Below are 20,300 nucleotides of genomic sequence, written 5' to 3'. Positions count from 1 at the left end.
AGTTTGTTTTCTTGAGGAAAATAAACGGATTTTTTCTTGACTTTGTAGCTTTTAAAGTAGATGTCATTCACTAACCCAGGTTTGCTTTCTCTTGTCCAGGGGAAGAGTATCAGAGAATTGAATTTGGTGTTGATGAAGTTATTGAGACGCAACCAGCCGTACTAAATAACACCGACTACAGTATTTCAAGTACTCTGAATCCTCAGGCTCCAGAATTCATTCTCAGTTGTGCACCTGCTCAGAAACCCCCTGATGATACTCTCAGAGAAACCAACTTCAACTCCATTGACTGCCAGTTCACTGACCCAACCCTCGCTTTGGACAGCAGTTCTAACGCTGAAAACGATGGCTTGGCTGGAGGCCTTGGGCAAAGGGAGCGTAAAAAGAAGAAAAAAAGACCACCTGGATACTACAGTTACTTGGAAGATGTCAGCGATGGCATCGCTCCCCCAGAAGCTCTTGTAAATGGCCATGCAAATTCATCGGGACTAAACAGTATAAGCACGGAGGATACGGAACTGACGGGAGACATCCCCTCCCTGGCCACCCCAAGGACTTGCAACAGCCCGGACAATTCTGTGGACTTCGTTAGTGAAGCTGTCTCTGATGATTCTGTTTCTAGCGCACTAGACAGTAGCAGGACTGCAGGGCAGCCTGAGGTATGCCGTGTTACTAATTCTGAACCGTTTTGCATCCCCGCAGAGACTGGCAGAGATAGCCCTTTAAGGACAGCTGTTGTACAGTCTTATGCTGGTACTGATACTACTGAAAATCTTGGCGTTACTAATGGACAAACACTTGAATCCTCTGGTGAGGACACAGCTGCCAATGGGGTAGAATTGCACACTGTGGAAAGCACTGACTCAGACCAAGCTAAGCCTGAGGAAGCTTCACCTACTACTGAGGCAACAGTCCCGGTTGCAGGATCAGTCCCTGTTAATCAGCCTGCGAAATCGTGGGCTAGTCTTTTTCACAATTCCAAGCCCTCTGCTTCCACATCTGTGGTCTATGTTGAGACTAAATATACCCCTCCTGCCACATCTACTCTGGTCCCTGAAAAACAGGTTGAAGTCAAAGAGGGACCTGTTCCAGTTTCAGAGGATCCTGTAGCCATAAAGATTGCAGGTATAGTTAATACACACGAGTGGATGTTTCACTGGAAGGGTATTAACTCTGCTTGTAAACAGGAGCGTGCAATATTGATAGATCCCTCTGTTAATGTTCTTAGTAAGATGACTGTTCAGACACTGCTATGAAAGATGTAATTTAAATAAGGCAGTTTTGTATCCCCCTGAGTAAACATTCCAATGAGACATTACCATGTCATTATCCCCGATGCGGTAAAATGATTGCTACTTGTCCAACAATATGTTTAAGTGATCTGAGATTTTTTTAAATAGGCTGGTTGCATTTGGCTGTGGGCTATTGTGATAAGGAGAATACGTTAGAGAAGTTTGTTCTGAAAATGGTGTGTTATATTATCCAGTATTTACAATCTTGTACTGCATTCCATTACAAGAAGAGTATTAATATATTTATGCCAAAGTAGCTGAAATTTGTGGATACTTAGAGTAGCTTAAGTATAACATCTAAATGGGTCCTGCTTTAGAAATTTTAATTCAGGAAATAGTTTTTACATTTGTCAATTTGCTCTTTGAGAGGCCTGTGTTTCAAATTCTGAGGAATTATCCTGGACCGTTACAAACAACATTATATTATGCAGAAACAATGCTAGCTATTGCCTGTTCAAGAATAACCATAAGAAACTGTCCAGAGGGTACATCAGGAAAAGCAGCGCGTGATATAAAGGCTTTAACTGTTGGTCCTGTCATATTGGTGGTTCTAATGAAAAATGCTAAAATGTGCCTGCCCGAGATCATTTTTGCAGATTCAGAAGACATGAAGAAAAATATCCATTTGGTTGCATTTTATGTCACTGACTCATGAGTGTTGAAACAAAAATAATTATTTTGAATCTTTGAAATGGTCCATATGTGAAAAGGCTTACGCAAAATCCTGCTATTTATGCTACATGATAATTTACAAGTACAGTGGTGTTTCTTATGTGACAGCTTCAAGCTAAAGTTTTCTACTCTAACTAGAAGCTGACCTGGAGATTTCTATTCAGAATACCCAGAAGTATATACCTGCCTCTCATCCCCTCCTTAGTAACAGTTTTGTTACTGAAAATTGTCTGTTGAGAGGAAAGTTGTCAGGATAATTCGTGTTTCCATGTGTTTTTCACTTGTGTAACAAATGCAATTGACTGTTAAATAATGTGCGTGAGCAGGTGATTATGGTTTGTGTGAACGCATACATATGGAGTATGTTGTACTCCTAAGATCTTCAGCTGTTGTTTCATTTGTTAATGAATTTTAATTTAAAACTGTTTTGTGACAACCACAGAGCTAGAACTGCTTGCTACAGATGAAAACCTTTTTCTTTGCTCTTGCCCAAGTTGTTTAACTTCATAGACAGAGACTGTTCCTGTACTAGTTTTTGCCACCAGGTGGGAGCAGAGCTTTTTATTTTGTATTTAATGTGTTAAAATAGCAATGTAACTTTATACAGTTTTCTTCTGTACCTTCACTATTAGGCAGCTGGTTTTGCAGAGGAATAATCTTGAGTAAACTAGGGAAATAAGTGTGTGAAAACTAGTAGCCTTGGTAACTTTATTAGAAGTTTCAGTGGGAGAATCTAAAGATTTTTTGAATCCTGTTTTTTTGCAGTGTTTTGATTGTGGATGATGGAAGTAACAGTGCATGTAAAACTTGTTTACAGCAGGCAGAATTTCAGATCAGTTGAGGAACACAAACGTTTAAAATCCGATTAAGTCTGGAATGATTTTAAATTAGAAGGAAGGGAATAAAATAGATGCAAGCATGGAAGGATAGGGCAGAATAGAAATCAAATGCAAGCGTATGGTATGAAGAAGAAATGGTTGGTAATAGTATTAGAAAATATAAGGATCTGGAGCTTCTGGGGAGTTGATAAGTGTCCTTAGTAAAGCTGAAGGAGACAAAGTTTTTTTTCCATTGTTTAATGCCAATCTACATGGAAAATATAGGAGAGAATTATAGTTCTGTTGTTGCTGTTGAAGACTCAATGAAAACATCGGTCTTTGGGCATTGCTTCTCAAGGAAGATGTGATAGTGCAGCAGAGAAAACAGAAGTGAGATCTGAAATCCCCAGTCTTTTGGCAAACGTGGCAAAATTGAATTTACTTAGTGGCAGATGAAATTGTTGGAGTGATGATGGTTGTAACTTCCAATACATAAAACATCTTCATGAAGATGATGATGATTCACTGCTCTCCCAAGACTGTAGTGAACAGGACAAGAATTACTTAGTTTAATTTGTAACAAAGGTGTTCCAATGTTACATAGTATAAATTTCTAAACATGGTGATAACATTCTCAGTATGTTTTCAAATCAACCTCATTATCTTGCAATTCAGTATCTGCCAAAGGGAATATGATTTCTGGTTAGTGATGTGTCCTTTATATCACATTTTGAAACTTTAAAGTAGTTTTCTCATTGTTCTAAGTGTATTTTTCTTCTGATACTCTCGTAAAAGTTCTTGAAGTTATTGTGTAAGTGTTGGATGCGAGATGAAAATGTGGTATTGAATGCAATCACTGTACACAAAAATAATGCTTTGTGTTAAAAGGAAAAAAAACTCACCGTAATTGCTTCAAACATTGTTTACAAAGCAATTTTATGACCACAAGAGGTTGCTAAAGGTCCTAATAATAATTTTATTCAGTATGATACAAAAATAGGGAAGAATACAGTTAACATAAAAGGTTATTGAAAGGCATTCCGATTAAATACTTTTTTCATTCTCTTCATCCTAAATTTCAGCAATGCTTAGTTGTCTTACCGGAAAGATTGTGTGTGTGCATGACACATTTCAAACTTTGCTACATTAACTATAGTCTGAAATACTATAGCATTAATAATTGAATAACAAATATATTTTGCCACTCGCAGAAGGATTTTCGTCTGTGCTTGGTGCTAATACTTTCTTGTTTTACGTCTTTTTGCTGTCTGCACTTTCAGGTGTCAGGTTCTTTATGTAACAGAGGACTGATTTAAATACTTCGTAATTTTTGGTCACATTTTTGTTTGGCTGGAACTGGTGTTGTCAGCAGGAAATATGATCTTATAGGTGAAGAGATAGTCTGGAAGTAGAAGGACATGGATTTTGCCTGCAGTTCTGCCAACTCCTCTGCTCAGTTATAGTTTTGTGACTCTGCTTTTCTCCTTGTGACGTTATCTGTTTAGATAGATAGTCCTTCTAGTGAATATCTCAAACTCTTAAGTTTATGCAGTGTAGCATATAAGGGCTCTAGAGGCCCTCACGTTTATTCTAGAAATAAATAAGTCCATTGGTAGACAATTGCAATATTTATTTGCATTTTTTATTCTGTCCTATATACCTCTTGTCCTTGTTTTGCAAATTTAAAATATACCAGATCCAATATTTTCCTTAAACAGTTTTTATTTAGGTACCTAAATAACAGGTCAGACTTCCTGGAAAAGCTCCCCCTCTTGCTCTCAGTTCCATAACTGAGACAGACTTATTTATGTTCAGTGGTTTGTCATTTTTAAACTTGGGCCATCACTGAAGTTTTTGAAAGCAGGAAAACAGCCATTTTATTACGTAAGCCTGTTATCTTGTAGATTTTGGAAGTCTTAAAGCAGGAAATAAAACATACCATTCAGAAGACCATGTTAACACTTGCCCGTCCTGTTTGCACTTACATGGTAAAATTGGTGGCAGGGGATTACAGCTAATGGCAATTTATATCTATATAGGTATCTATATAAATAAAAGTATGTAATTTTACTAAAACAAAACAAAAAAACAAATAGGACTTTCCATTTTTGAAATGACAATGGTTTTTGTACCAGCGTCCTCCTCACCCAAATTCCAGGAAGTCTTCAGTTGAAGAAATGTGTCTGATTTGAAATACGAGCACCGTTTAAATGGAGCAAAGCTATTTGCAGATGTTTTTGGGTATCTCGTTAATTGATTTGAATTATTCTGTAATGCATCAATGTGTATTTGTTTTGACGGCTAGCGTGTGCATTTTGTTGATGCTCAATTTACTGTTTCTCATTCTGCAGAAATACTGGAAAATGTAAGACTAATACATAAACCAGTGTCTTTGCAACCGCGAGGGCTGATCAACAAAGGAAACTGGTGCTACATCAATGCTGTATCCTTCCCTTGGAAAAAAATTAATGCACTTCGGTTAAAATTTGTGTATTAAATCTGTCAAAAGCTTTTCTGGATTTTTCTGCTAAGTATTTTATGAAGGTGTTTGTCTTCCCATGTCCTGCTACTGAGATTAAAAAGTTTGAGGGTACCATCTAGAAATCCAGGGGTATTTTTGATCATCGAACTTTGTGTCTGTGGTTGGTTGCACAATCCTGTTTGCAATTTGTCTCTTTTACCTCTGTGAAAATATTTCACAGCTGCAACTTTCTCATGACTGAACACCTTCTTGTAATTTCTAGTTCCATTTACTCGTTACTCTGTGCATCAGCTGAAGTGGTTATTTGTCTTTCATACTTCAAGTAACTGCTCTTTGTTTTGTCAGTTTGGTAAGTAGATGGATTGTTTGGTTTTCTGTTGAGTAGGCTGTCACTATCATATCATCTGTGTAAATCCAGTGCTTAAAATAATCCTTTTACAGCAGGGTGGAAGATTAGCTCACTCTGAATGTATTAGAATTGTGTTTATCTGCAAAAATAACTTTTACCTTTGGTAACAGAAATCTTCCTTCTTCAGTGCTGCACTATGTTAGTTATTACTATTTTTTTATTAAGGTATATTTTGTGTGTTAGCTCATTGCAAGTGACAATTAGGATGCTTTAACTGCTAGTTCTGCTACTGGAAAATATTAAGACTAATTTCAAGACTGATCATTGCAGAACCTAATAAGTTATTTCCAGACCACCAGTTCTCCTTTAAACACCAGCTTTTATCTTACATAGCCACTTCTGCACTCATCTGCTTGTCTGTATTAGCTCCCATTTGTTCAGTCTTACAATGTAACATGGGATTTGTTACTCAATATTTGCACACTGTAGGGATCCAGTTAATGTGTCTCTGATTGCTGAGATTGTTGCCTTTGTTGTCATTTCCCTGCCACTCCAGGCTTTTTCTGAATTTTTCCTTAATTCCACTGCATAGACCCTGCAAGCCTTGGTTGCTTGCCCTCCAATGTATCATTTAATGAAGTCCATTCCAATGTATTCCAAATCACAGCGGCCGTGTACCTCAACACCCATGATAGACAGTTTGTAAGTAGCTTGTTAAAAAAGGAATAAAAACAAATCTCTCACCTGACTTCATTCAGAAATATCTAACAAATGATTGTTTACTGCAATTGTTGAATGTTGATATGTATCCAGAAATATTTTGTGTGTGTTTTTTTGGTAATAACTGGCTTTTACAATGAACTTGATATTTTGCAATGGCTTGACTAGTCTAGTAAGATAATTGCCTGAGGAATACCAGTTTTAAGTAGTGTTTAATACACAAAAGTGAACTGTGAGAGCTGCAAGAACTAACCTAACACCTTGGTTTCCTTAGCAATGATCATGTTAATATTTATATCTAAAGTTCACTCAGACTTCTTTATGATATTCTTCAATTTTTTTTGGCAGTTGGAATGACAATGATGTAATTCTATTATTTGTCCTTCTAAGTCTCAACTTGCTGCTCATGTCTAGTTGTTCCTTCCGTTCTGTTTCAGTGTTCGTTTAATGAATGAGTTCACTAATATGCCTGTACCTCCTAAAGCAAAACAAGGTGAGTGGGAATAGGGGGAGAAGAGTCTTAAAATCTTGGTAAGAAGGGTCTGAGATAAGGATCTGCATTGTGCCGTGTACTTGAGACCTTTAAATACTGTTGCTTGATCCCCTTAGTGGCTCTTCAGACTTCTGGGGTTTCTGGATATTTTGAAAAGTTTGCTGTTGCTTTTCTGTCAGTGTTACGATTTTTTTTTTAATTGATGATTCTTGTCAAGTCGTGGGTGTTGCACCTTATATTTTTTCTTTTATTTGGTGGACCAAATGTACAGGTGCAATAATAAGAACAGTTTTTGTGTTGTTAAGGTGTCTTCTAAGAACATGCCCTTTCTAACAAAACCATTTGATATTCACTGTATTTTACTCACCCTCCTACATATTTCCAGTTGTTTGCTTTATCCACTTGCTCAATTCTATCATTCTTCCTTAAATACTAAAAAAAAATCATTTGGAACAAAACATAATAGGTCTCTTTAACAGCTGGAAATTGCCGACAGGCATGTTATCATGGCTTTTAATTCCTCCCCATCCTCTTCACTATTTCAATGTGAAAACATCTAGAAGTGCATAATTCTTGCTAGTAGGAACAGTAGTAGTGAGGAACAGAACATCTTTGATGCACATAAGTTATCTTGTACGGTTAGTTTTTTAATCTCTAAAACAAATGTTGTAATAGAAACTTATAGAAATAAAAAAAAAAAAATTGAGGAATGTGTTTATGTAATATTATAAGAAAATATCATGAGGAGCTGGTTGTTCCAGTGATTTCCAAACAGTTCAGACATTTCTGTGGTTTGCTGCCTAAGTTTTATTTCTGTGAAACAAATTGGACTGTCTTATGCAACTTATTGTACTTCTAGGTCATTTTATTTTATTGTGTAGTTTTCAAATATAGTTTCCGAGGCTTTGTGTTGCCATTAGGTTAAACATTCTGTCCATCTGTATCTTGTTTGTGGTGTTTGGTTTTATTTTCTACAGTGAGGAAAAGTGATCTATTAGAATTACAGATATATAAAAGATTTAAGGAAATGTTCTTTGTTCCTGTTAACCTTCACTGTTGACTATAAAAAGAGAGTATTAACTTTTCTAGACCATCTGTAACTCTGTGTAGGGTGCTGCAAGATGTTTGCGTTTTGCTTGGTCGGTTTGTTTGTTTTTTAAATATGTATACAGATAAGAATTGTATCTTAGGAATTCTGAGCTTAAGTCACTAATATTGTGATAAAACTATTACTAAAAACATAATTATGATTCCAAAATCTAGTGATGTGTGAAGAGAATGTGAAGGTCTTACATAGAAAAATTTCTCTATGTTGTTATTTATATGAACTTCTCTTTGCCTTGCAGCTTTAGGTGATAAAATTGTGAGAGACATCCGACCAGGAGCTGCCTTTGAACCTACGTACATTTATAGACTTTTGACAGTTATAAAATCAAGTCTCTCAGAAAAGGTGAGACTTAAAAGTCTTAGACATCTGTAATTATATTTCAGGGTGATTGCTGGTGTTAAAGCAATGGAAAGCCATACATAAATATCACTGAAATCAACTGGTTGATTGTTCATTCTCATGAATCTAGGCTGTCTTGGGAAATAAATTCTAGGAAGAAGTTAATTATAAGGTTGGCAGTCTGATATGTCAAAAGAATGAATAAATTACTATTGGAATGGCACATCTCTTTTTATAAAGAAGATACCTATTGATCTATATTTAAGAAATGAGCAGTTGTTTCTTTGTGCTTGGGATTCAGCTTGGAATGGTTGAAGGTCCACAGACTTCAAAATATTCTTTCGGGTTTCATTTCAATTTAAAGAGAAGATGGTTCAATGGTTTGATTTGGCCTTGGTTTGACAGCAACTTTTAATACTATTTTTAAAAGAAATCAATGCCAACTCACATGTTAAATCCAATTTGTATTGAGAAGAATGCAGGAATTCTTGTATGCAGGACAAGCTTATGTGTGTACTTGTTGCTTATGGTAAATTAACAACTAATGTGTAGGTTCTTTTTGAACTGGTCAAAAATGAGGGTTAGTTTTAGTAAAACTTAAACTGTATTTGACTTTACAGCTTGGACTAAGTAGTAAATTAGCTAAATTAATAGGAGAAAGTTAGATGTTCAATGTCATAAACCTTCTGTGATAATTGAAAAAAAAACATTTTATTCAGGGCAGGCAAGAGGATGCTGAAGAATACTTGGGATTTATCCTCAATGGACTACATGAAGAAATGCTGACCCTAAAGAAACTTCTTTCTCCACATAATGAAAGTTAGTGGGATTTTTTTTTGGTAGCAAACTTTTTTTCCAAATATTTCCCTTTTTTTTGTGGTGATTCTGTAATACAGAGAAATGCAGAACTATTAGAATTCATATGCAGACTAAAAAGCCATTTTATTTTACAGTGGCTTTATGTTTGAGTCCCCTATGAAAAATTAAACAAATCGCCGTTTGTCTTAGCCAAGTGTAGATCACTAGTTATCCAATTTCTCTTTCGTAGGGTAAATTTTTTATTATATAAAACGATCGTTCCATATTTTTTTCTTTAGCTGTGTGCAGTTTATAGCCTCCTGACTTGGGCACTTGCAAAGAAAATATTTGCTAAGCCTTGGGTTCTCTGTAAAATATCTGTACAGAAGAGGAGTCATATTTAATAATGGCATAATTATGTTTCCAGAATAACACTTGACTTTCTAATTTTCTGCCCTGGAAATTTACTACTAAAAATATATCAAACTTTGCTAGAAAACGACATCTGTTTCTATGCAGTCACCAGTGAGCTGCATTCTGTTAATAACTCCATGTGTCCATCTGTGAGTGAGCATGGAGTACACTTGTTTTCATTGACTGTCTCAAGTCTGTGATCTATGAAAACATTTTATCCTCTGAAAATTATTTGTATGGGGTTTTTCCTTTAGAATTCTTTATCTGTGTACATGTTGAATTTGTAAAACAAAAAATCAATGCATTTTTTTTCTTCTTCCCTTTGAGAACTTGCGGTGTCCAATGGCCCCGAGGCTCAGACTGTTCATGAAGAAGAGGAGCAAGATGAACAAGGGGAGGGCAGTGAGGATGAGTGGGAGCAAGTGGGACCTCGCAACAAATCATCAGTCACTCGACAGGCCGACTTCATTCAGACCCCAATTACTGATATTTTTGGTGGTCATATAAGGTATAGTACTTTTTTGATAAAGTTGTGGAGACCATAGGCCACTGTGCCTTTACAGATAATTTTTTCCTCTGCTTTGCTTTCTGTACTTTTCACCATTATTGGATAATCGGGTAGAAGAGACTGTTACACAGTTTGTTCAGGCCAGGAGAGTTGAACATTGTACTGTGAAGAATTTCTTATGCAAGAGAAGGTTCAGACAATGGACCAGAATTATCAAAAGATTGGTCAATAATCAGATGATTCTATGACTTATTGTAGAGTCGGAATCTTTTTAAATGTCTTAAAAGAACAGACTGTTTAGAGAACAAAAGCCCTGAATTGCATATAGAGGAGTTTGAAATATATATGCTTTGCGTATTTATATTAATGTCTAAGGACTCCAAAGAACTTTAGAGCTATATGGTTTTTGTGACCGCTGAGAAGCCTTGACTCATTTTGTAAATAAGGATACTAAGGTATAGTGTGATTTACAAAGAGTTATATCTGGTCGGTAAACTAAGAATGAAATGAAATAAAAAATTGTAGACTTTCAGTTGTGTGTACCCTTACGCTTCCCAGAGGCAGGAAAGTTATGTGCAATAGTTAATAAATAAAATGTTAAAGGTGAAAGAAGTTTGGAAAAATATAAATTACTTCAAGATGTTACAGGAATGAGAAGAATGCGGGACGTTACTTGTATTCAGGTCTGATACCAGATGAAGGCAGAAAGTAGATACTGAAAGGATATTTTTTGAAAAGAAAACCTCATGGCTTGTTTGGAGAAATGTATAATTTAAAATGAAAGCAAGGTAAACACTTGCTAAAAACATATTCCAAAACAAAAATGCTGGACGTGAAGAATTATTTTTAAATTGGAGACAGACACTTAATTGCTAGTGTTTGAGTCCCTGTATTGCCAGGTATTCAGTCTAGAGGTGTGAATAATGTGGGCTAGTGCCTTCTGCCCGGGCAGCGCGCTGAAATGATTCTTCTGGGATTTGAGTCAGACAGCTGGCAAATAAAATTATGTTTTCCATATAAATTGGCAGACAAATGTTTGTGCGTATTGATGAAATTACGCACTGACGGTATGTTTGCATACCCAAGATATGGTTAATACTCATGGTATATTTATCACGGACAGAATTGTTTAGATGTTTACATTATCCCATTAGCATTCTCTTAGTATTCTTAATTTTAAAATGATCTCCTACAGAAAATGACATAATAATATTGAAAAAAGGCAAAAAAACTTGCACAGAGAACAGAGCCAGAGGGTCCAATCCGACACCTGTTGCGTCCTGTCACTGCTCCCGTTTTATTGAGCCTCCAAACTGGGTTGCACAATTTACCACAGAAACAGGAACCTGTGTTGGGATGTTGGAAAACTTCATCCTCTGAGGCTGAGGATGGAGAGAGGAAGGACTGAACACAGAATTGCCAGGAGAAGTCGGCTAAATGAAAGCATCAGTAATTGGGAAAAATCAAATGGAAAAAGCAGATAGGAAAACATGGTTTCAATTGTCATCTTTTGGCTTGGTAAACTTCAGGCAGTCCTCAAGGCTTTAATTGTTTGTTAAATGCCTATTTAGGCAGAATTGTTTAAAAACAAAGAAATCTTCCTTAAGCAATGTGGTATTTTCAGGAGCTGGTTTGTTCATGTGCAGGAATCCCTTTTGACTTGTGTAAATTTCAAATATTTGTTATACAAGCCAGCTCACAGGGCGGCTAAAACCTGCCAAATATTTCCATCAGTAGTACCAGCTTTTCCCTTCAGATGCACAGTTACTTTAAAAGAAAATGCATCAATGACATTGTTGTAGTTTAAGCAGGGTTGCAGTGGGCAGTAACTGTTTTCCTGAAAAATTCTTACTGTCGAGTTCTTAGTATGTGGGTAAATATTCATTGAAAATAATTTCACCTTCACCAGTTAAAATGTGTAATTATTCTAATAAATGATAGTGCTATAGAAAATCAGAGTCCAGCAAAGGTTTTGCTATCAAATAAATTTCTGCTTATATTTTTGAATAAAATGTTTTTTTATTTCCAATAATTAAAAAAAAAATCCTTAAGGTTATCTTTTCAGAATATTTGCCATGTTATTAATTGAAACTTAATCTGTGGACTTGAAAACAGATGGAGCTGTTTAGCATTTTCCTGTTGATTGCATTAAATAATGATGAGCTTAAAAAGGGGTTGCAAAGTTTGGCCAAAAGCAGCAAGACTTCCACAGTGAAGGGTTTGTTTGTTGAAACCCCGCGCTTGCCATGTGTTGAAGGTTTTGTCCTTAAATATAGCCAAGGAGGAAGTGTTAAACTGAAATAAAGATGCTACTGTTTTTCATCTGCTCGCTTTCCTCTAAAGGATGTATATTTGCCAATATAAAGATGCATCAGGGTTCTGTTGAGGCTTCAGGGCTCTGCCTGAGTCAAAGGGGCTTTTTTGGTAGGAGTTTGCAGCTCGAGTATTAAACCCGTACGTTAACATTTTGTACATGACCTGGAGAAATTTCAGCATAGCTACTTCAATTAGAGCTATATTAATGATCTTATTACTTACAAGCTTTGTGAGACACTGTAACAAGCATAACAACATAATAAATTAATGATTTCTTTGGCTGTATAAAACCACATTTTTATAGCAGCTGGGGCTTTTTAATGTAAATTCCGCTTTCAAAACAAAAGAAAAAAACATTGAGGCGCGTTTGATGGTTTTAAGCTTTCCACAGTGTTTCAGAAGAATGAAAATTGGAAGAGTCCATTTGGTGCAGTGAGGTTGTGGCTGAAGAGTGAACTGTCTCACTGCACAAAACAATGATCACCAAGCCAGGTTACTTAAGGGCCGCAACTGAATACACTTCAAACAGAAATAAAATCCAAAACCAACATGTTCTCATGTCCCAGGTCCTTCCTCCTGACAGTGTTCCAAAACATTCCAGTTCAGGTACAAAGGACGTGGACAAAGTCTGGACACAGCAAATGATGGGAGGAAAAGGAAATGCCAGTCCTTGATGGGGCACAGTTTGTATTTCCTATGGCAAGATTGAAGCAAACAATTTAAAATCACTGTGAAATTGGTCTTAGTGAAGTGACTAAAAAATGTTGTGTATTTTTATTGGAGAATCTGGAATCAATTTTAAGTTTTGCAGTAAAACGTACAGTTAGATAAGCAGCAGTATTTTGTGCTTCTGAAGATGTGTTGGAAAACATAATTTTAAAACTCTATCGCAAAGGAACCCGGAGGTTAATATTTTTAAATGCATTATCAAAAATGTCTGTATTTTTCTTTAAATTTTTGATGTTTATCCAGCTACTGTTTTAATCCTTGCATAAATAAAATGATTCAAATATAATCCCATTCACTATGCTGCAAGTCAGGGGCATCAAACTCCTTTTCACCAGGGGCCATATCAGCCTCGCGGTTGCCTTCAAAGTGCCAAAACAATGTCATTTTAGGACTGTATAAATACGAACAGGCTGATGTGGCCCCCAGTGAAAATGAGTTAGACACCCCTGCCGTAAGTGGATGTGAAAATCACTTAAATTGCAGTAAAGCCAATTCAAGTTGTTGAAACTTACGCTTAACCTTTGTGCATTGTTTTCTGTTAACTCTAAATGGAGTTACTAAAGCAGACTTCAGTCCGTTCCTGAAGGTTCTGTATTGTCGAAAATGACTCTGCTTTATTACATTTTAACTTTTTGTTTTGTTTTGTTTCTGTAGATCCGTAGTTTACCAGCAGAGTTCCAAGGAGTCTGCTACACTGCAGCCTTTCTTCACCTTGCAGCTGGACATCCAGTCAGACAAGATCCGCACGGTGCAGGATGCGCTGGAAAGTTTGGTGGCAAGAGAGTCTGTCCAGGGTTACACCACAAAAACCAAGCAAGAGGTGTGTCCTGTTGACCTCTTCACAGTCAAATACTCCACTTTTTAAAAGGGTTTTTTATACAGCTCTTGCTTTACAAATAGTTACTTGTTAACAAAAGAGGTACCAACCTTTTCTAAGTGTCCTCCAGTGGTAAAACATTTGACCCTCAGGCCCATACACTGAAAGGTATTAAAGAAAGAGAAGTAACTCTTAAACAAAACCGTGCCTGTAAATAGATATGTTTTCTGAGTTGGTGTACTAATTGGTTGGAGATTTTGCTGGAGCGCATATTAAATTGACAGGGTGAACTGTGGTAAGTAATAATGCATACTATTATGAATAAAATAGCTTTAGCTGATCATAACATACTGATTCCTGGGGATTGCCAGAAGTTCTTAGTAACCTGGAATCAGGTCCTCTGTAGAAAAATAATAATGCCGATGATTTACAGTCAAGATTTTGCTCAATTAAAAAATTGTGAAAAACCAAGAGCAGTTATTTTGGGAAATGTTTTTAGGTCGTAATTTCTAGGAAGGCAAAACATTTTTGTTCTGCAGTTCCAAGTTCAATTTCAGGTTTTTTAGACAGCAACTTTGTGGATTGTTTGCCTGTAATTATATAAAAATCAATATTTAGTAAAAAAAAAAAGGTGAGGTTATAAGTCATATTTTTCTCTTTGAATTTCCTTCAGAACCTTTTAAAGAAGCCAGCATACTTTTTTAGAAAGAAAAATCTTTAATTACTGATCTGTTCCGTAGCTGATTTTGATGGCTGACTCATTTTTCGGTAGCCTGCATAACAGCTCACTTGGTTTTTCAGGCAACTTCTTGAATGACAAATACCATCTGGTTGATGCAGAATAATTTTTGAACCGTTGCGTACTAATATCTTAATACATTAATCATTGTTAGCCCTCCTGTGAATAGGTGTTTATGTTAATGATACTGTTGTAAGGTGCTTTTTACCATTGTTTTAGGATTCTCGTGGGGAATGAAGATAATAGTGCCAGTTAAAACTGGAGATGCCTGGTGCAGAAACCAGTATTTCAGTGGGGAATTGTAGGGTGTGCTCAGGAACTCTTGAAAGCAAAGCAGAATTCAAGCTTTTTAGGAAAGTAGTTGCAATACTGCTTTTGCATTTCGGTCAGTATTTCTGGAGCATTCCATGAAATTTCTTAAGGTAAATGTAGATTTGGGTGTTTACACCAAAATCTTTATTACTTTGTTTTATAGAGATTCTTTTTTGATTGTATTTTATTTACCTATTGAAAACAAAGAAGTAATTTGGGTTAGTTCTCATTTTTCCTTCTATTCAGCTTTTTGTAAGAAGGTGTCAGCTTTTAGAAATAAAAAGAGCTTTTCAAAACCTTTTGTGTCAGGTACTGAGCTGTGGTGCTGCTGTCTTCTGTAGTTCAGAGTTCTCTGAAATCAGCAGCTTGTGTTACAAGTTATTGACCTTTGATTAGACTGTAATAGCTTGCTGAGAATTATTAATCACTAAACCATCCTGAGGAGTTGTTCCTGGGGGGTTTTCAGCAAGGTGTGTTTATCTGTGCTCATTCTAACACATTAAGTTCTAATAAAATTATAGAATTTTCCTTTAAGACAACACTTTAGTTGAAGATCCAGTGTGTCATATTTATCATAAAATAATATTATAATAACAACAAATCTGTGTTTCTTCTGCTTGTGTATTTAAAATTAAATACTTGTTCCTTATTTAAAGGAGTAATTTTAAGTAGTTAAAAAAGTAGAGATTGTCTTCATCTCAGTTCTCTGTATGCGTTAGGTGGAGATCAGTCGAAGAGTGACACTAGAAGAGCTCCCTCCTGTTCTCGTTTTACACCTCAAGCGGTTTGTATATGAGAAAACTGGTGGATGTCAGAAGCTTATCAAGAATATTGAGTATCCTGTTGATCTGGAAATTAGTAAAGGTAAAGATTTTTGAACAATTTTTTCCCCTCTTTAGGGAAAAGATAAAGTTGTGTTTCATAGGGGTACCTGTGTTTTAGTTTTCTTCTTTCTTCTGAACAAAATTTATTCTCTGACGTTGTCTGGAAAATTAGTAATTTGGATTGGTATTTTTATTAATCTCTTTTATAAAAAAGAACACATGTGAGTTGCTGGGTTTGGTCTTGCTTTGTTCTTTATGGTAGTGTTGGTTTCTCCAATGAATAATTGATCCCTTTGCAATTGAATTTCTAACCTTGCTAACTGTTACCTTTGTGACTTTTTTTCCTCCTCCAGAGCTACTGTCTCCTGGTGTGAAAAGTAAAATTTTTAAAGGCCAAAGAACCTACCGGCTCTTTGCAGGTATTTTATCTGTATGCTTCTAGTCCCTGTATTGCAAATACAAATTCTGCATATGGAATTTTAGAAACACTGGAGTTGCACTTGTGGGTTTCAGATTCTTGTGTTTAGTTCTTTCGGGGGTTTTTGCATATGTGCATATACACATATATTGTTATACCTGTATTTATATATCTCACTGATCCAGCTTTGTGCGAAACCAGAATTCTGTAACAGATCCACCCTGAAAAATATCAGCACAAGCTGAAATACAGCTGTAATGTAATTATTGCCTAAAATATGCCACATATTCTCAGAATAATGTTTCAAATGTCTTTTGAAATGGCATTTTGAGTGCTAGTTCTGCATCCCTTTGAACCCTCAAGATGCGCATTGCTGGCAGGGTATGAATAGTGTCCTGTAGGTGGAATATGGGAAATAATGATTTTTGTGTGAGGAAACAATCTGAGTGCCTGCGATGTCTATGATATATCTACATTGGGAGTTAAGATCGGAAGCTCGTGTAAGAATTCAGAAGCAGCATTTTAATACTGAACAAAAGAGTCTCTTGGCAATAATGAACTTCATGAAGTTTAATACTCTATGAAGTTTATGATTTTCTCCTTCTTGTTTGTGTTGGCGTCAAGAGAAAGTAATAAACTGGAGAACCAGATTTCTTGACATCTGTGTCACCAAATCTGTGCCAGTGCTGGTGGCCTGATGTGACTTCGGGGTTTGAACCAGGATTGTGACTGCTGAGGTTCCAGAAGGAAATAACACACCTCTTCCTTGTGGAAATGCAGGACTGTTGCTGGCAGTGTGATTTCTTCTTTTCTTTAATTGATAGTGGTTTTCCTGGGACAGGTTCAGACTGTATTTAAGGTGGTTTGAAGAAAAGGTGTTACCACTGTAATTTTTTTCTAACTTCTTGTGTGGAAAAGTATAATTCTTCTGTCAATCTAGGACTTTCCATGCACATAAACAGAGCTTGTTTAGTGAATTTTGAATTACTAAAATAAAATTGTGAAGAATTGCATTTCAGATACCATCCAGGGTTTGTGTAATTATCTAACAAAAACTTTTAGAAAATCAGTAATTCAGGTTTAAGTTTCCTAAATTGCTTAAAATGTACAGATGTAGTATATTCTACCTTTTTGCTTTGCTTAAGTTCTTCTGAAATGTTTATTTTTGTAGAAGTATGAAGAATATCTGAATAAGCTTGAAGCGTGACTAATCTGAAAGAGTGTGAACAATTCCATAACTACGTACTTCTGCTCTTGTTCCGAATATGGCAATTCCTCTTGTTATTCTTAAGTGTATGTTGAGGGCTCACATGTCCCTAGAAAGAGTTAAAGTGCAATTTCCTATATTCATTCTTAGAATTACCTACATAAAAGGTCTCTCCGTTTGGAGGCAGTTGCCACATCCAGCACTGAGCTCAGAGTTTGGTTTTCCAGTAGAGCTGGGGTGGCTTTTCTGACAGTGAAGATGCTTGAGGAAAGCACAGTATTAGCAGTTAATCAGAGGTGTGCACTTTCCAGTTATGTTAAGGAGGTGCCCAGGAACTAATAAATGTGAAATTTGGAGATTGGTACTTCCACAGAATCTGCTTTCAGGATAAAATCACAGTTAAGACAAAATTAAAAAAACGGTCATGGGGGAATAAATGGCTTATATTTGTAACCAGCGCAATCTGAAAAGTCTTGCCAGATTGTTTTTATGGTTGTTAACAAATATTTTCAATAAAATGCTGCTGTTGTCAGCAGACAGAGCGAGCGGGTGGCTCAGAATATCGCGCTGAGCCTGTTGGAAACTTGGGAGGGAGTGCTGGGCTGTTCACGTGCCTTTGGAGGCAAATCCTCCCCAGAAAATCCTCTGGGAAGTTATCAAAAGCAATTTGATGCTTTTGATTCTTAATTTAAATAAACCTCCTTTTAGTATCATGAGATAGGGAGAAACATTAATGATATTACATAGCATCCAATGTAAGCAAGCACTAAAAAGCTTGTTGCTTAAGCCAGGTCCTGTCATCTTACTAAACCATGAATATGCTTTGAGGAAAGCGAGATTTGAGCTTTTTTCTTGATTTTTTTTGTCTACCTCTGGTATACATGTGCATCCCACCTTTCTCTTTGCAGTTGTCTATCATCACGGAAACAGCGCGACCGGTGGCCACTACACTACGGACGTCTTCCAAATCGGGCTCAACGGCTGGTTACGCATCGACGACCAGGCCGTCAAAGTGATCAACCAGTACCAGGTGGTGAAGCCGTCGGCCGAGCGCTCAGCCTACCTCCTGTACTACCGCCGCGTCGACCTGCTCTGAAACGCGCCCTTCTCCGCTCTGTGTGCAAGATTCCTGCTTTGTAGAACGCCAACTATCACTAACTTTTTTCTCCTGTAAACGCTCTTTTGAGTGAATCTTTTTTCTTTTCTTTTTTATTTTTTTTTCCCTTTTCTTTTATTTTTACCCCCCTCACAACTACAGGCTAGAGTGCTAAAGGAAATACCTTGGGTTTGTGCACAACGTGCTTTGTGTTGACTTTTGACTTTGCAGAATGAAGTCACTTGGTTGAAAAGACTCAGTCTCGTCAATCACAAAAATACATGAAAAAAAAATCTGAGTTAATGCTGAATCCTAAGATAATAAAAGAGGATTTGCATTTGATTCCCACTTGATTCCCACTTTCTAATTGCGTCATAGAAGAAAACCCTGCACCAGCAACAGAACTTGTAGATTTCTGTGAAAATGTTTTATCTTTACTTAAAAAAAAAAAATTTAAAAAAAAGAAAAAAAAAAAATTAAAAAAATAAAAAAATAAAAAGCACTCTCTGCTTCCCCAATAGTTTTTGATAAGTGGTAAAATATGAGCCGATGTGTATGAGATGGAAATGGTCCTGTGTGCTTCAAAATATGTACAAACGTACAAAACGCAGAGTTGCTGGTTCCTGATAGGAAGACACATTTTAATAATTGTGCGATGAGAAACTGCTTAAGTACACATTGCAGATCAAATATTTGGAGTTAAGATGTTAGTCTATATAGATGGGTGATTGTAACTTTATTGCTATTAAGAAATTTCAAACCGCATTTATGCTTCTGTGTACATGAAATTAAAAAAAATGGGCAAAATAATTAAGATTGATATTTCTTTAAGTCTGCTTTGTTTAATTTTGCTGTCTGCTCTCCTATAATGTTGAGTTCCTAATTGTACACAGTTTAGTGATATCTAGAAGTATAAAGTTGTCGCCCATCAATAAAAGTCACAAAGTTGGTTTAAGGTGTGTGTGTGGGTTTTGTTTTTGCTCAAGTGTAAATTGTACCTTTGGAAACTCAAACAAATGGCTGTTAGGACTTTTACCAGGTGCAGATAACTGCCCCCAAATGAAGTGTAGATGACTTTTTTTTTTCCTTTTGCAGCTTCTTGAGGTGACATAAAGGTGGAACTGAGCTTTGAGGGGAGACCCGTCGGCCCAGCTTAGCAACACAGGGAAGGCAGGACCTGGTGGGCCCACCCGCCAGAAAAAGCAGTTTAATCCCATCTATGCAAAAACCCCACACATTGGATGTTGTTTGGGCCAAAATATTCCTTTATTCAGCCAGTTGACATTTTCATTGAACATTTTGGTTAAAATATTTCCTTGGTCAGCTTCCTGTTGCCTTCTCTGCTGCTGAAAATGGTATTGAAAAAAAATCTGTATATTATTTAAGCCTTAATTTGATGATAGTGGTGTTACGTGGTTATTGCATCGTTGGAGAAGTGTTACTGTTGCTAGAGAAACAGGGCTAATTGGATTGTCAATAAAAGCTTAAACTGCGTATACTGCCGAAATACTGTTCACTTTTAAGGTGACATTTAGGAAAAAAATCCAAGTTATTTTCCACAAAGCGCTGGAAATAAAACCGGCTACATTAATTTTACAGGTGCAATGTTCCGATAAATTCCTCTAGCATTTCTTTAAACTGATTTCATTTTATTTTGGAAGGTCTGTCTGCCTGGGAGGTGGATGGATGTTGTTGATGAATTCCGTCAATGCCTCAGGTTTCAGCGTGTGATTGGATGATTGGATGGTAGAGAACTTCACGGCTCCAGGCGATGCTGTTGATGAGCTGCCCAGTGCTCCTGTTGTCCCTGCTCGAAGCTGAGACACCTTCAGCTGGGTGATGTTCAGGT

General features: G+C 36.6%; 1 protein-coding gene across 2 annotated transcripts in view; it reads left to right on the top strand.

Moving 5' to 3' along the window:
• The window catches only part of USP10 (ubiquitin specific peptidase 10), a 45,748-nt gene extending 26,342 nt beyond the window's left edge, over positions 1-19,406 (top strand). For both annotated transcript variants that reach the window (XM_065028875.1, XM_065028876.1), the window contains 11 exons: positions 100-1,125; positions 5,134-5,225; positions 6,206-6,315; positions 6,771-6,826; positions 8,173-8,276; positions 8,993-9,092; positions 9,813-9,993; positions 13,693-13,858; positions 15,626-15,770; positions 16,084-16,149; positions 18,264-19,406. In XM_065028875.1, coding sequence (XP_064884947.1) covers positions 100-1,125; positions 5,134-5,225; positions 6,206-6,315; positions 6,771-6,826; positions 8,173-8,276; positions 8,993-9,092; positions 9,813-9,993; positions 13,693-13,858; positions 15,626-15,770; positions 16,084-16,149; positions 18,264-18,451 — 2,234 coding nt within the window. In that variant the 3' untranslated portion in view covers positions 18,452-19,406. The remainder of the gene's footprint in view (positions 1-99; positions 1,126-5,133; positions 5,226-6,205; positions 6,316-6,770; positions 6,827-8,172; positions 8,277-8,992; positions 9,093-9,812; positions 9,994-13,692; positions 13,859-15,625; positions 15,771-16,083; positions 16,150-18,263) is intronic.
• The last annotated feature ends 894 nt before the right edge of the window (positions 19,407-20,300 follow it).

Source organism: Columba livia, chromosome 13, assembly GCF_036013475.1.
Source record: "Columba livia isolate bColLiv1 breed racing homer chromosome 13, bColLiv1.pat.W.v2, whole genome shotgun sequence".
In the NCBI taxonomy this organism is placed as follows: Eukaryota; Metazoa; Chordata; class Aves; order Columbiformes; family Columbidae; genus Columba; species Columba livia.
Note: the sequence above shows the minus strand (reverse complement) of the source record. Positions and strands in the feature narration are given on the sequence as shown.